At 44.7% G+C, this 16,954-nt stretch overlaps 1 protein-coding gene across 1 annotated transcript in view; it reads right to left on the bottom strand.

Annotated features, from left to right (window-relative positions):
• Nucleotides 1–9,310, bottom strand: part of TMEM135 (transmembrane protein 135) — a 166,277-nt gene extending 156,967 nt beyond the window's left edge. Inside the window, exons 1-2 of the mRNA XM_033146094.1 lie at nucleotides 8,977–9,310; nucleotides 2,183–2,310 (exon numbers count right to left, since the gene is read on the bottom strand). Of these exons, the coding sequence (XP_033001985.1) occupies nucleotides 2,183–2,310; nucleotides 8,977–9,117 (269 nt within the window). The 5' untranslated portion in view covers nucleotides 9,118–9,310. The remainder of the gene's footprint in view (nucleotides 1–2,182; nucleotides 2,311–8,976) is intronic.
• Nucleotides 9,311–16,954: the final 7,644 nt, after the last annotated feature.

Raw genomic sequence — 16,954 nt, 5'->3', positions numbered from 1 at the left:
AGCATGTCAACTTGGTCAGGCTTCTGGTGACAAGGGTTAAGATTTTAACATATGTTTTGTGTGGTCTGTTTTCTATTTACCGGTAGATATTTTGTATGTGCACATTTTATACTGCAACTGCTTTGGGTCCTTGGAATAGGATTGGTTTCATGTTCAAATCAATAGGTAAATTACATTTCCAATGCACTCATGGAATTTTATATCACTGATTGGTATGCACTTATTTTCATTTTTTAGAGTGGGAGTGACTGCCTGGGACAAGAAAGAATTAGAATCATAGAACTCTAGAGTTGCGGAAGGAACCCCAAGAGTCGTGTAGTCTAACCCCTCCAATGCAGGAATGTCAACTCAATCATATATGACAGAAGGCCATCCAACCTCTCCTTAAAAACCTCCAAGGAAGGAATGTCAACCAGACAACCAACCAAGCTGGGAAACTTCACAAAAGTTGTTTTTCCCCACCTTTAGCTCATAAATGACAAACAGGAACATGCAAGCAAGAAACCTAATAAAAACATTTGTGGGCTGGGGAATTCTTCTGAACTTCTTAACCAAGTTTCTCTGGGCAATGCAACATTCATGCTGTTCTTAGGAAGAACCAAAAGATGAGTTTCTAGTAGGTTGTCCAGTTTCACACCTTGAACTATAGAAATGACAGCTGTCACGCCAAGAAACAAAGATAAATTTGCACAGATGAGAAACACAACTGCCAATATCAGAGGAAAACCTTTTCCTTGTCTAACTCTCTAAAACTAACCCTTTCCAGGTTTATGTGTAAGAACTGGCTGCCCATTCTTTGTCTTTCATGTGGCACTGCCCCCCTGAATGGAAAGAGGCAAATCTAGAACAGTGACTCATGCCAAGATGGAGCAGACAGCCTTCTCTGGGGGCATGCTGTTCTCATGTATGTTTGCACTGTGGTCAATTAAGTGGCCCAAATGCAACCAAGACAGATACACATCAGAAATACCAACCTATGGTGTGTGTCCCCCATGGTTGGAATGAAATTATTTGGGCTTACATTTCTTTATTTTATTCTTGCAGCACATTAGCAGCTCTCTCACGACATATTAAAGAATCTGGCGTGTCTTTGTTATTAGCGAAACAAAATAGAAAATTCTTTCCAGTAGCACCTTAGAGACCAGCTGAGTTTGTTCTTGGTATGAGCTTTCGTGTGCATGCACACTTCTTATTAGCGGTTAGAAAATCATCAGAAAGAGGAAAGAAGCATGATTGTTGTACCTTGCACCGATTATTGCCCTTCCCCCTTCCCTCAAATGACCACTCTTTGTTCCAAATGTTAACAGTTGAAGTGGCAAATATGTTTGCGTGGAGAGGAAGAAATAACACAATAAAAAACTTCTCAAACTCACAATGCCCTAGAAAACAAAACAAGATTGTGTACTAGGTAAATATTTCATTGTTTGCAAAACATTGTAAGCTGCTGATCTGTGCAAATGAAAGAGTTAAGAGACATTTCCTGAACAGAAAAACGGGCTTGTTTTCATAATCCCACAGGATGACCCCTGATGGCAAGTAAGCACTTTTTAGCTAGCAAAGAGGAAACAGCACTTGTCTGCCATCTCCAGAATAGCGAAAATATGTGAATGTAAGCTCAGCAAATAAGCCCTAGGGATGGGGTGGGATAGCAATCTAAACATAATAATAAATAATGATGGGAGGGTTACATTTTAGCAGATACATTAATCTTGTTCCCAAAATAGCTGTAGTCTCTTTAAAAAAAAAAAACCACATAGAGAATTAGGACAGAACATGTCAGCAAGGGGTCTAAGGACCACTGGGATGCTGCACCTCAAGATGAGTATCACAGCAAGGAGGTGACCAACCTAGTCCTATCCATCAGCCACAGAAGGAGCAGTTTCAAGGATTTTGCTTCCTTTCCAGAGAAAACACAAGAATTTTCTAACCACTATCAGCATACTTTCTTCCTCCTTCCTCCTAATCACTTTTTCTTTTGTGTTATGTGCATTAGATTGTAAGCCTAAAGGCAGGGAGTCTTATTATTGGCATGAGTATGCCACTTTGCAAATCTTTTTTGCAGCTTAAGAATAAGGTAAGAATTCTTCAAATAAATGAATTCCACAAGTCAACATTAATTACAGAAAATGCTATTTTACCATCCACAAAGTTTGGCAAAGATGTAAAATGAAGTTAAACCAACCTTAAAATGCAGAAAAATGCAATATACAAACTTCCATTTGCTGTCAGAAAGGATGTTGATTGCAGGATCTCAGGGAGCAGTTTGTGCAAATAATAATCTAGTTTTCGTTTCCGGAGAATTGCAGCAATCTGAAAGAGATAAGCCAATTCAAGTTTACTTATGTATTACGGTACATTTTTTATTTCACTGTTCTGCCAATGAGCTCACATTGGCATACATGGAAATCATACTCTAAGAATGAGATTTGAATTAAACCCCTAACCAATTCATGGACTTTGGCTAACAAAATGAGTATTTTTGTAGAACTTCTTGCAGCTGTTAAACTACTTCTTCCAGACCAGAATGCACCAGGCATTCCAAAACTGTGATCATAGGGGGAACATATTAACCAGACACAAGTTTAAAAGTTTAGCAACTGCATAGAACATACTTACTGGACAAAGTACTTTGTGCTCCAGTTTGAAGAATCATCTTTAAATTCCCACTGATAAGTTTATACTAGCTTCAATTGCCTTTGCAAGGCACTTACAATATAATGGATTAGAGTCATAGAATCATCGAATTGTATGAGTTGGCTTAAAGGGAACAAACTTTTCAGTCTTTAGTTACAGGTGGGTAGCCGTGTTGGTCTGCCATAGTCAAAACAAAATAAAATAAAAAATTCTTTCCAGTAGCACCTTAGAGACCAACTAAGTTTGTTCTTGGTATGAGCTATCTGAAGAAGTGTGCATGCACATGAAAGCTCATACCAAGAACAAACTTAGTTGGTCTCTAAGGTGCTACTGGAAAGAATTTTTTATTTTGTTTTGTTTTTTCAGTCTTTAGATATTGTAATCCTATGCACACTTACTTGGAAGCAATCCTTAACAATGTCAATAGGACTTCTGAGAAAGCAAGCGAGGGTATTTACTGTGGAAGTACTTTCACTAGTGGGGTAAAGGAAGTATCTATCCACCAATGGGTTAATCACTCCCTCCAGTTTTTAATGACTATCCCAGTCCTGCTGGCCCCTTCCCCCGTTTTCATCCACAGCCAAGCTGCCAGTAGACAGATATCAAGGAGGTGAGACTTCAACAAAAAGCCAGCAATTCAGAGTCTGCCAAAATCACATACACATAACTCAAAAAGATCCAACAGTGAAGGGAATATGCTCCTCGTGTATATACATATGAAGGTATAACACTGGCAAGCAGGGGGAGAGCTCTGGATGCCTCATTCACTATCCCAGAAAGAATGCACTTTCACTCAAATTATCTTTGACATTCAGCCACTAATGGGATGTACCTTAGCTTAGTTCCTATAGAGATTGACTGATTAGTTCCTATATAGTCAGGAATATACTGTCAGTGTTGAAATCTAAGAGAGGCGAGCATTTGCTGGAATGCTCTACTACTAAAGGTCGCCTCTACAGAAGCAAACAATCCCAGTTTGTAGTGTCTAGTGAAAGGAGACAAGACTTCCATGTAGATGCCCTTCAGATCTCAGCAGGTGGGGAGTTAATGGAGAATGCTGCACACACAACTGAAGATCTAATGCGGTATGCTGTGATATGGGGAGGCTTAGAGCAGGGGTCCCCAAACTAAGGCCCGTGGGCCATATACGGCCCGCGCAAGCCAATTATCCGGCCCCTGACGACGACACCCGCTCTTACCAGCGCGGCTGCCCATCTCTGGGTCGGCGCAGCACCGGAAATAGCTTGTGTGCATGCGCAAGCGTCATTTCTGGAGCACTTCTGACACGGTAGAGCACCAGAAATAGCTTGTGTGCATGCGCAAGCGTCATTTCCGGTGCACTTCCGGGTCTGCGGAGGCCCATGTGCATGCGCACAAGCTATTTCCAGTGCCGCACCACACCAGAAGTGCACCAGAAAAAGCATGGGCGTGCGCTCCCCCGCCCTCTGGCCCACCGCGCAATTGGCACCAGAGGAACTGGCCCGAGGCCGGGTAAGTTTAAGTTTACCAACCCCTGGCTTAGAGAGATGGTGTGTGTTATAGGCTTGATGGATGCATAGTCTGATTCAGGAAGCGGTAGTGCAAAAGGACTTTGTAACCTAGAGATCTAGGATGAGAGAACACAGAGAGGAAGCTTGTCTGACAGAGCTCTTACAGAACAGTCTCCACACATTTGAGTCTGGGCCTTCTTGAAAGAACGGGAAGGCTGGGGAAGAAAGGAAGTAGAATCAGCTTCTGTGATCCATGGAAGATAGAGACCACCTTCAATCTGAATGTTACGTCAAGGCGCAGGATGACTCTCTCCATATAATGATATCCACAAATAGGGCACCCTGTTCAGAGATTCACTGAGCAATTGTTATGCCCATTTAGATGACCATGTGGACATATATTATGCTTCCTTGAAGAGCAGTTATGTAAGGACCTTGAGGACACAGGCTCTAGAAGAGGAATGAGTGAGTGATGGGCAGGCTGAGGCTACTGTCACAGATTAGGGTGGACTTCAAAGGATTTGTGCCTTCCCCGGGTGAGCATCAACAATGAGGCCAAAGTCTCCCAAGAGAGCCTACCTACAGAGTGTATACAGCACCATGATGAGGCCTTGTTGTAGGAAGTCTAGAAATAGTTGCTGAAGAACCAGAGCTGGAAAGGAGGTTCTATGGGAGGCAAATATGCTAATCACTTAATTTCTTTAATCAGAAACATCATACATTATCATTCAAAATTTGACTAATTGTGCCTGCACTTGACAAGTCTTAAATTTCAGAAAAATTAAACACATGGCCAGCTGGAGCTGAAAAAGAGGCTTAAAAAAACCTGACACAAAACCTGCAGCTAGGCCTGCTCCTTGATACAATTTTCTTTTTGGAAATTAATTTTGAAAAGCAGGTCTAACATGAAACTGAAATGTTGCTCTGGCATATAAGCATGTCTGGGCACTGAAGGAATCTTTTATACTGGTAGCACAATTTTAGCATGCACACACACAAATCTCTCTTTAAAAACTATTGTTACCCAAAAAAAATCTCCATCGTCTTACCTATGCATTCTTCAGTGATATCTGAAATTACCATATGTTTATCAAATGATGTGGGGAAAACAGCAGCACTTGGGAAGAAACCCCAGTTTTATCAAAGAAACCTAGCTTCAACCTATTAATATACAATATTAATTCTTCTTAATGCATCTTACTTTTAAGAAAACATCTTGGTTCATTCATGAAAGACGCCACCTACATGCACAGCCACAGAAGAGACACTCCTTGTGGTGTGATCCTAAATAGTGTACAGTGCTTCCTTAACAGTGAAGCAATACTTGTAAGTCTCTTCCACCCAATGGCATCCTAGACTGCCTGGGAGCTGAGAGAGACTCACAAACAATCTCACTCCACATTGCTCTGTCTTTCTCCTTCTCCTGCCATCCCATGAGAAACCTCTTGTGTTTGATCCTCCTTCTGCTACCCTAACCAAAGGTCCCTATTTCTATTTACTATTTTCAATAAATTCTCTTTTCTCTAAACCCCATACATTTTTTTCTCTCTCCACCCCCCCCCCATCTCCACTACTCAACCTCTCTTTTCACACCCACAAATCTCTCCACTCCATGCTACCCCTTCTCCCCAGTCCTACCCTGCCCCAGTAATTCACAGAGGGAAAAAGTATCAGAGGCACAATGAGCTTCCCAATGTGGCTGGATTCAGCAGAAAGACCATGTGCCTCCAACTCTAGGGAGATAAGGAATTATACTCCCATTCTCACTTCCACATTTATGTACCTGTCAGGCGTTGAAGGTTCCCACAAAAAGTAGAAAAGGAACAGAAACAATATGTATTGTGAACTCCTCCAGAAGAACAGTCAGGCAAAGGAATCAGTTTATGGGCCTGGTGTTGAATTGGCTTGCTCTAGTCTAGCTCATGGACGTCCAACTCCCAATAGACTACAATCTACTCACAGTATTAAAAAACTGGCAGTGATCTCATACCAAGAACAAACTTAGTTGGTCTCTAAGGTGCTACTGGAAGGAATTTTTTTATTTTTTATTTTGTTGAGCTTTCTTTAGGAAGCCACACTTGTTGCCGCCACCACCCCCCTTTTGGGGGGAGAAGAGATCACTGAGGTGCCAAAGATCTACCAGGATCTACCAGGAATGCCCCACGATCTACCAATAGATCACCATCTACCGACACCTGTTGGACATGCCTGCTCTAGCTCGTAATAGTCTTTTAAAAAACACAACTAAGAACACTTTTGAGACATGCTGATTTTCTTCAGATTACAGTCATACCTTGGGTTACAGACGCTTCAGGTTGTGTGTTTTCGGGTTGCGCACCGCGCCAAACCCGGAAGTACCAGAACAGGTTACTTCCGGGTTTTGGCACTCGCACAGAGACACTAAATCATGCTTTGCGCATGCACAGAAGCACTAAATCACAATCCGCATGTGCACAGACGCAGCGCTGCAGGTTGCGAACGTGCCTCCAGCACCGATCATGTTCGCAACCCAAGCGTCCACTGTACACTTCACAATCCAACAGAGTTAAATGTGTTTATGGACACAATTCAATGCATGTTTACTCAGAAATAAATCCCAGCAGGTTCAAAGGGATTAACTGCTAACTGCACCAAACTCTTTGCTATTTCATAACAGAACAGCCTTTCGCAAACTAATTAAATGTTTACAAGACACCAAAAGTGTTAGCAAATCCAGCTTGCACATACCGAAATCTAAACATGGACTAACTGCAACAGTCAAATAGTGTACATTTGGAAATGAATTAACTATTACCCTTCAAAAGCAAAAACAACAACACAATCTAATCTAATGGCCAATTTCATCTAGTACTGACCAGCAGTGGCTCAGTCCTCAACAGAAGTCTTTCCTAGCCCTGACACCTTACAGGTACATCCTTTTACCCAAAGATGTCAAGGACTGAACTTGAGATCCTCTGTCTGCAAAGCCAGATCCTTCCCCCCCCCAATCATCTTTCAACCTTCACGTGTGCCTACCACTATTTGGAGCATCCACCATGACCAAGGATCAAAAAGCAATGCAGGCAATGACATGCCGAAAAATTTGTTAGAACCAAACTCTGCTTGTATGAGCAAATGCACTGTGGCCACAGCTCAGTGGTAGAGCATATGATGTTTTGCATGAAAAATATCCAAGATGCGGTCCCTTGCACCTTCAGTTAAAAAGATTAGGTAGCAGGTTGGGGAAGACCTCTGCCTGAGATCCTGGAGAACCATTGCCAGTCAGACTAAATATTGGGCTGGGCTGATAGTCTGATATGAAAGAAAGCATCCTTCTGGATTCCCCAACTTCCTAATCTCAAAATCTTAACCAGGATCACACATCAACACTAGCAGTAATGACAACAAGTTTCATCTACTGGAAAGCCAGTCAGCATGGACAATACAAAACTAGATGGACCAATGGTCTGACCTGATATGGGTCAGCTTCCAACACATTTGGGCCACAGCTCAGTAGCCAAACAAGGTTCAATCCCCAGCATTTCCATGTAGACCTGGGAATGTCCCTCCACCAGAACTGCAGTTAGAAAGGATCCTGAGGGTCATCTAGCCCAACCACCTGCAATGCAGAAATCTCAACTAAAGCATCCATGACAGGTGACCATCTAACCTCTGCTTAGAAACCTCCAAGGAAGGCATATCCACCACCTCTGGTCCATCCCACTGTCAAACAGCTCTTACAGTCAGAAAGCTGAATGGACTGGTCTGATTCATCAAATGTTTGACTCCCAGTGGTATCCTTTTCCCTCTCCCTCCGCCCCTTACACCCTACCCAGCAACTGCAACACATCCCTCTTCAATAACCCACTTTAATACCTTCCCACCCCAAATGCCACCTACCTACCCTTCTTCCCCCTCCCAATCGCTACCAGTCTGACAAGGGACCATTTTAATACCCTCCCTATGGATCAATATATACCTATATATCTTTCCTGCTTCTCACCCCAACATTGCCACCAGTCTTTCATCCCCATCCCTCTACAAGGGACCATTTGTATACCCTCCCTATAGATCCATTGTTGTTGTTCAGTCGTTCAGTCGTGTCCGACTCTTCGTGACCCCATGGACCAGAGCACCCCAGGCACCCCTATCCTCCACTCCCTCACGCAGTTTGGCCAAACTCATGCCAGTCGCTTCGAGAACACTGTCCAACCATCTCATCCTCTGTCGTCCCCTTCTCCTTGTGCCCTCCATCTTTCCCAACATCAGGGTCTATAAATCCATACATACCTACAAATCCTTCCTGCTTCTTCTTCCCCCTTCAACCATTGCCGCCTACCTGTCCTCCATCCCCATTCCTCTCCAAGGGGTCATTTGGAGACCCTCTCCCTATATCCCTATACCTATCATTTCCCCTTCACCACCCCACCATTGCCACCGGCCTGCCATACCGCACTCCTCTTCAGGAACCCACTCTAACGCTTCCCACACCCCAAAGGGCACCGTCCCACCTCCATACCATACCATACCATACCTGTCAACTTTTCCCTTTTCTTGCGAGGAATCCTATTCGGAATAAGGGAATTTCCCTTTTTTTAAAAGGAAAAAGTTGACAGCTATGTACCAGGGGTGCCAAGTTGAATACAGTATTTGGGGGGTGGGGAGAGAGGAACAAGCAAGCCCTGCCCCGCATAATCGATGCCAAGACGTGGGGGGGGGGAGGGGCGCGCGTACACACCATTTGAATGGCAATGGCCATCCACTTGGGAGGGGGGGGGGGCTCAAATATTTTATTTGGCTCTCTTCATTTCCCCACCCCGGGAGGGGGGGTGGCAGGAGAAGAGGGGGGTGGGCCCTTCCTCCCCTTCCTCACCAGGTACAGGGTCCCGTATATGCGGAGGGATTCGAGCAGCGCCCCCTGGGTGATGTCCGCGAAGGCCCGTCCGCAGTGGGGGTGCCAGGTGTGCCCGATCTCGTAGCAGCTGTGAGGGATGGACTTGCTCAGCGCCGCCATCTTGGCCCGCAGCCGCTATCTCTCTCTCTCTCTCTCTCTCTCTCTCGCGGAGGGGGGGGCGCGGGGGGAGGGGGAGGCCCCAAGCGCGTCACGGCCAATGCAGGAGAAAGGTCGCGCGGGGCGGCCCAAACCGCCGAGGTTACTCGCGGTCAACCGCCTCTCGCGCGCTCTGTGTATATGGCCGGGGGGGGGGGCGGTTTGCCGGCTCGGCTCGCGTGAGCCGCGGCAGCCAATCCTGAGGCGGCTTCTCACCACCGGGGCCGCGGATTGGGCGGAGTTGGCGCGAGCTTGAGAAGCACGAGCTCCCTTCTCTTTTTTTGTTACCCCTCCCCCCCCCCCCGACGCTGCTTCTCTCTCTGTCATTTGGGCCACGCGCGGGCTGTCACTCAAGGGCTGCAATGGTGCACGTTGATGTTTTTGCAAAGAGCAGCAGCCGAAAAAGCAAAGGTGGTCGGTCTGTGTGTCTTTAAATGCAGGCCCACGGAAATGATTTTTTTTTTTTTAAGGAGCATGGATGTGGGTATATATGCCTAGTACTTAATGCAAGCCCGTGCAAAAATAAAGAAATACATGTCCCCTTGGACTGGACTTCACAGTCCAGGGGTCCTTTAGTTTACCTTTACGCAGCAGTACAGTACTTAATGCAAGCCCATGCAAAGAGGGGGGAAAACGTGCCTTGAGGCTTGCATTGGTAGAAACAGGCAAGCAGAAGGCTGCGAGGAAATCTGCTTGCGGGTTGCATAAGCGAGCACTTGGCTGCAGCTCCCCTTTGGCTTGAGCGCGATGTCTGTGTCCTTCGCCCCCGCTTTGGGTAGAAGGGTTAACAGTCATCCACTGTGCTTAACTTTTCCGCGTTAAAGGAAGTACAGGGACCGCGTAAGCCTCCCCTGGATGGCAGGTACACGTTGCTTGCCAGATTTGTACCTGTCTTGAACTTCAGGCCATTGGTCCATTCGTAGGTTTGTGCCCTGGAGCATTGCACTGAAATGCTGCTTGGATTTCATCACTGTTAACCTCTCCCTTCCTAGCCCTTATCCATATGCATGTGTGTGTGCGCGCGCGCGCGCCAGTTGTAGCTGGCAACATTTTAACTTGGGATGGGAGGGCTGCAGTTTTTAACCTTGCTGTTCTCATCGCAAGAGCAGTTATTTAGGAAAGTGTGCTATTAGGCATGTGCAGAGTACCACTGTCTCCTTTCTACAGCAAATCAATTATTCTCTGCTTCTCTATGGACAGGAAAAAGAGTTTCCCTGTAAGACAGCACAAGTATGATTTTCAGACAAAATTGACCTTATTTAGAAATTAAGCCATACCAAATGACGCAAGTTTTTGAATTCATGTATTGTTGACACCTGCACATCTGTTGCCAATAAACTAAGCACACTAAAAAAAAAACTTTTAAAATGGGTTTTGCATGTGGTTTTCCTTCCCCCCAAAAAATCAATTTAAACACTCATTATCACTTCTATTCTCTAAAGTAAAGGAACAAAGTATTTGGACCAACAGACAAACAAATGATTGTTTCATTTGGACCAGCACACAGCAGAGCACAACAGAACATATATGCAATGCCTGGACAGTCTTGAAAACGGGAAGTAACAGTTTCTGCCCATGTGCAGAGTACATCACACCAGACTATTCATAATCATCCTCTGAGCTTTTCTGAGATTTGGGAGAATATCTTCCAGGTCTGGGGGAGGACGTGGACATCATTTCTCTCCATTCAAGACATATCCCCTGCTTGGGGAGGGGGCTTGTTTGATGCAGATCCATACATCTTTTCTAGGTGTCCTCAATAAATATCTACAACACAGAATGGTTGAATCTCTCATTATCAATGGAACAGGGTTCAAGAGCAACAAGTCTAAAGCCCCTTTCCCTGTTAGCTGCACTCCCAACACAAAAACACCACCAAGATAGGTATGTGGCACTCACACTACCCCCTGCCAACAAACCATCGTCAGATTTATTTGTATGCCCCCATCCCATAAACATTATGCTCCGAACATGTTGACACTGGGAGTGGGAAGAGCAATGCCTTGCAAAACCAACCACTGCAATAATCCTCCCTTCGAGGTTATCCTTAATGAAGAGCAGGTTGCAAATATAAACAAGTAAGAGTCTTGCGGCACCTTAAATAACAAATCGATTTTGGCATAAGCTTTTGCAGCTCACTTCATCAGTTGCGTGAAGTGCAGTCCTGAGTTTGCAGGAATGTGTATACACATGGTTTGGGTGGGGTGATGGAATTGTTAAAAGGGTTAGAGGAGAATCCAATGCAGAAAGCTAATACGGCATGCGGTCTGTTTGGTTGGTTGCTTTTGTCCTTTGCTGAAAAAGAGAGCATTTGGGAAGTCCTTGAGAAATGCAGGTACCTAATTTAAGAAAATAAAGACTTTGAACCAGGTCAAAGTCCCATTTGGTTCATCATACTGTTCTCAAAACTGCCAGCGGCCATGCCTGCGGGAACCCTCTAGCTGCAGCTCGTGAGCACAACAACACTCTTGGCACCTGAAATTCCCAGCAAATTGGCACAGGGTGTGGTTGCCAGGTGGAAACCATTTCCTCACAATGGAAGATTAAGAACATGAGAACATGCTGGGTCGCACCAGTGGCTCATCTAGTCAAGCATCTTGTCCACGCAGAGCCCAACCCAACACCAGTGAGAAGCCCAAAAACAGGACCCGAGTGCAACAGCATCTCTTCACTGGTTTAACTGTCGGTGTTGCTGACATTATTACATTGGCACTGAGGAAACTGGGGGCAGAGTGTAACCTCCTGCTTGCAACTGCCAAATGCCTGCAGCTTACACCAGAGGATTTCCTTGGGGATTGATTGCAATGATGTTGCCGTTTCACAGAGCAAGGGTGACTTATACACCTTACCTTGGGGCATGTACAGAGTTCTGGCTGAACTGAGCTTCTCGGGTGCAGCATTCTGGGCTTCTGCCTTCAGGGACAAAGATGGACCATGGAGCATCCCCAGCCTGGGCACTACTTACCAGGGGTGGGAGGGGGGAACACGACCACAAATCCAGTCCATTACTGTGTGCCTTGATTCCTGTATTGCAAGGGGTTGGACTAGATGACTCTTGGGATACTGTATGATTCTGTGTTGGTCCCACCACCTTCACAGGCACATTTGGTGATGACACAAGACAGGGCCTTCTTAGTGGCTGCTCCCAAATTGTGGAACTCCTTTCCACGGGGGACTAGGCTGGCCCCCACTCTGCTTTCCTTTCACGGCAAGTAAATACCTTTTCATTCCGTCCAGCCTTTGGCTATTAAATGGCTGTTGCGGCAAATTACAGGAATATGCGGAAATGGCTCAATTGACCAGCAGACTGAGAGGCAATACAAGACAAATCATTTATTCAAAAATGGGATATGTATAAGAGTTACTTACAGAAATATAATAGTGGTATAATATCTGTGGCAGCATTTGAATGACAACAACAACAACAACAACAACAACAACAACAACAACAACAACAACAACAATAATTTATTTGTACCCCGCCCATCTGGCTGGGTTTCCCCAGCCACTCTGGGTGGCTTCCAACAGATATTAGGATACATTAAAATGTCACAGATTAAAAACTTCCCTGAACAATGACTTATTTAAAGTAATTGTTAAGAAATAAGGTAATGAGTACAAACTGTTGTAAGGAGGTATTAGAAAATACAGAAAGAGTAAGGTAATAATGTTAAGTACATTCAACACTAGAAAGAAAGTTTACATCGGGGAAATGATAGGTAGTCTATTTTATGTTAGTAAAAAGATAGGAAAAAAGAGATTGTATAAATTTAAACTACCTTAAGTTTTAACTTTTGTGACTCCAAAGCAGAGCATTAGTACATGGTTGTGTTCATTTCTTTTTTCCAAATTAAGAGTGTGTATATTATGTACATTAGGTACATTATTTGTGAATTTCAATAAAGTTATGTTAAAAAAAATTAAATGGCTGTTGCGGCAGGGTCTTCTGAGGCTGAGTGTTGGGTTTGTGTGCTTTTGAATGGTTTTAAGTGTATCCCGTGGAGTCTTTTTGATAGGGCTACTTAATTTGTTTCAGATATTTATATTTATGGTGTGCCTTTAGTTGGTATCTGTTTTAATTTATTCCATGAGCCACTTTGGATTCTGCAGTGGAAGAAAGGTGGCATATGAAATAAAATGAACACATTGCCTCCCACTGCAGTCAGCCAGCCCCAGTCCAGATTGGGAGCCCTGCCTTTGCAGTTTACATTCATTGGAGGAGGAGGGGGGAAGAATCCCCATCCAGATGGCATTCAAACGGAGAGGCCGTCTACACATTCAGTTTTCAAGTGATGTAAATGCTTGTGTGGACCAGCTGCACGTGTGGATCGGGTCACTGAGCGGAGAAGTCCTACCCGGCCCATATCCTTGACATACGTGCAGCAGCGCCTGCCTTCAGGGAGCTCTTAAGTGCAAAACTTCAGCTTCTGCTCCGAATTTGCTCGGAATTTATAGCATTAAGCACCAAAGACCTTTCACATTATTGGAAGGCAGTCTTTATGGCATGTGACTCTATAAGTTGTTTGTTCTTTTCTCTCCCCTTTTAAAAGCAGAATATGATCTCAAAATACCCTTGTGTCTACTGATATTTCAAGGTAAGGGAATTAACTGGAGCCGTTCCCATTTTCCAGATGTCATTTTTCCAAAATAAATAAGGGGTGAATTGTTATTCACAGCAATATCCTGCAGTTTTGTAGAAAAATCTGGACTTTCTCCAACAATAAATGTGTATCCTTTCTTACAAAGATATTGTGAGTCCCTTCTCTCTCTCTCTCTCTCTCTCTCTCTCTCTCTCTCTCTCTCTCTCTCATAACTATTTCCACTTTTGGAAAAGAAAAAGAAACCTCATAAAACAAGCCAAAGGACTAAATAATTTGCTTGGGTCTTTATCTGCTCCACCAAATCCCGTTCCCACGTAGCAGAAGACACGTCGTGAGCATATAAGTACAGGAAATCTTATTTGGAGGCAAGGGAGCTTTTCTGTGAACAGACAGGCAATTGATCTCACTGCTGTGAGATTTTGCAAAAACCCAGCTTTTGGGGTCAGGGAAAAGGAGGGCATGTAGGCCACATTAAATAACATAGCAAACATATGTATCGCTCCTTTTCTACCCCATGCCCCAACAAATCTCTTGGTGTATGGAGGACTCCAGATTGTGGTATTAATTACACCATACCTAAGCTCTATGACTGGATAATGTTGGCCCCAGTTAGCTGCATCTTCTTCCGGGTGAGTCCAGTTGTAAAAAAATAACAAAAACCTCTAGATATTGGTAGAAAGGCTATGCAAGACCCCATCTCCTTGACATTCAAGTTTTCTACATGCAGTTTTTGTTTTGAATGTATAAACCGGGGTCAGCAACCTTTTTCAGCCGTGGGCCGGTCCACTGTCCCTCTGACCGTGTGGTGGGGCGGACTATATTTTGAAAAAAATAATGAACGAATTCCTATGCCCCACAGAGATGCATTTTAAATAAAAGGACACATTCTACTCGTGTAAAAACACGCTGATTCCCGGGCAGTCCGCGGGCCGGATTTAGAAGGTGATTGGGCCGCATCCGGCCCCCGGGCCTTAGTTTGCCTACCCCTAGTATAAACGTTCGACCAAGTGAGCTCATGCTTGCATTCTGAAGTGGTGCAGCCCAGACTAAGATTTCCCACCTCAATGAGAGCTAGGACTCAACTTTGGCGAACACATTTTAAGTCTTGAACAAATGTCTTGTGTACAAATCTCTGTCTCTCTGTGTTTGTATGTACAAGTTTCCCAGGCTTCCACACACAGGACACATGCCCCTGAGATCTGTTTATGGGGCCAAAGTAACTAAGGACAGTGGATCTGGCAGTAACTCCACCACACAAGACCCAAGTTACCACTTCCCATATTATTTTGGCTGCCGAAGCATCTCCCTGAAGAGTTAAAACATTCCTGTGAGAAATATTAAAAGCAAACATTAAAACTCACGTAGGCTCCCAACGTTTGCCATTCTTCTGGGCAGCCTTACAAGATGTTTTGATGCTCAGCTGATACAAATAAAGCTGTCTTGTTCCTTTTTAAAAAAATAAATAAATTAGTTTATTGGGAATTCTAACACGCATCAAAATAAATATCGGCGGAACGTTGAAACGGATTGCTTTTCTGTTAAAACGTTTTGCAGAGCTCGAAACCTCGCTTTGAATGGCTCCATGAAATGTCTTTGGCTGGTATGTGAAAGCCATGTGATTAAACCATGTGGATTCCTTCCAGACATTTGTCTGCACAAAGTTTGTGGGGAAGGTTATATGACATCTGCTGTTGGCTGAACATTCATTCTGATTTGTTTGTGGAAAGGTTATACATTGGCTCTGTCTGCACTGTACATGTAAAGCAGCGCCATACCACTTTAAACACCCTTGGCTTCCTCCAGAAGATCCTGGGAGTGTTAGAAGACCCCCCCACTATCCCTTAACTGTAGCTCTGTGAGGGGAATCGGGGGTATCCTAACAAATCTCAGCACCTTAAACCAGAGGTCAGCAAACTTTTTCAGCAGGGTCCACTGTCCCTCAGACCTTGTGGGGGGGGGCGGACTATATTTTGAAGAAGAAAAAAGAATGAATTCCTATGCCCCACAAATAACCCAGAGATGCATTTTAAATAAAAGCACACATTCTACTCATGTAAAAACACGCTGATTCCCGGACCGTCCATGGCCCAGATTTAGAAGGCGATTGGGCCGCATCCGGCCCCTGGGCCTTAGTTTGGGGACCCCTGCCTTAAACAAACAATTGTTCCCACTTGCTGGTAACCACCAGGCTAGATTACTGTGTTGTTGTTCAGTCGTTCAGTCATGTCCGACTCTTCGTGACCCCATGGACCAGAGCACGCCAGGCACGCCTATCCTTCACTGCCTCTTGCAGTTTGGCCAAACTCATGTTAGTAGCTTCGAGAACACTGTCCAACCATCTCATCCTCTGTCGTCCCCTTCTCCTTGTGCCCTCCATCTTTCCCAACATCGGGGTCTTTTCCAGGGAGTCTTCTCTTCTCATGAGGTGGCCAAATTATTGGAGCCTCAGATTCAGGATCTGTCCTTCCAGTGAGCACTCAGGGCTGATTTCTTTAAGGATGGATAAGCTTGATCTTTTTGCAGTCCATGGGACTCTCAAGAGTCTCCTCCAGCACCATAATTCAAAAGCATCAATTCTTCGGCGATTGTACTGGGCTCTATAAAGGGCTGCCCTTTTCTTGTTGCTGCAGAATCAGCTAGTGATTTTTAAGGACCACCACCCATGTGGATTTAAACAGTTGGGACTTTGCAGGGAGACTTTTAGAACACCCTTGCCCAAGTTTCTCCTCTGCCTCGGTGCAAGGCAGTGAACACAAGCTGTTGCAGCAACACGCACGCCTTCAGAGGCAGTCCGCCATTTCCCATTTCTTTCCCCCTTTCTCAAAAACAAATGCAAATTAAAACAATCTCTTATTTACCAAAGGAAGACGGAGACTCGCACTGTATTCACTGTCTTTCTCAACAAATACTGTACCTTGGTTCTCGAACAGAATGCGTTCCAGGAGTGAACCGTTCGGAAACCAAGATGCGGCTTCCAATTGGCTTCAGGAACATCCTGCAGCCAATCGGAAGCCGCTCCAGCTTCCGAAAATGGTTCAAAACCATAACACTCACTTCCGGGTTTTGATCGTTCAAAAGCCGGTTTGTTCAGGAGCCAAGGCATTTGAGATCCGAGGCAGGACTGTAGACAAACGCCGCAATCCTTCCTAATCCTTGGTCACCTGAGAGCAAGCCCCACTGAATTCAATAGGAATTACTTC

Source organism: Lacerta agilis, chromosome 4, assembly GCF_009819535.1.
Source record: "Lacerta agilis isolate rLacAgi1 chromosome 4, rLacAgi1.pri, whole genome shotgun sequence".
NCBI lineage: Eukaryota > Metazoa > Chordata > Lepidosauria > Squamata > Lacertidae > Lacerta > Lacerta agilis.
The sequence above is the reverse complement of the archived record's forward strand: the minus strand, read 5'-3'. Positions and strand labels throughout refer to the sequence as shown.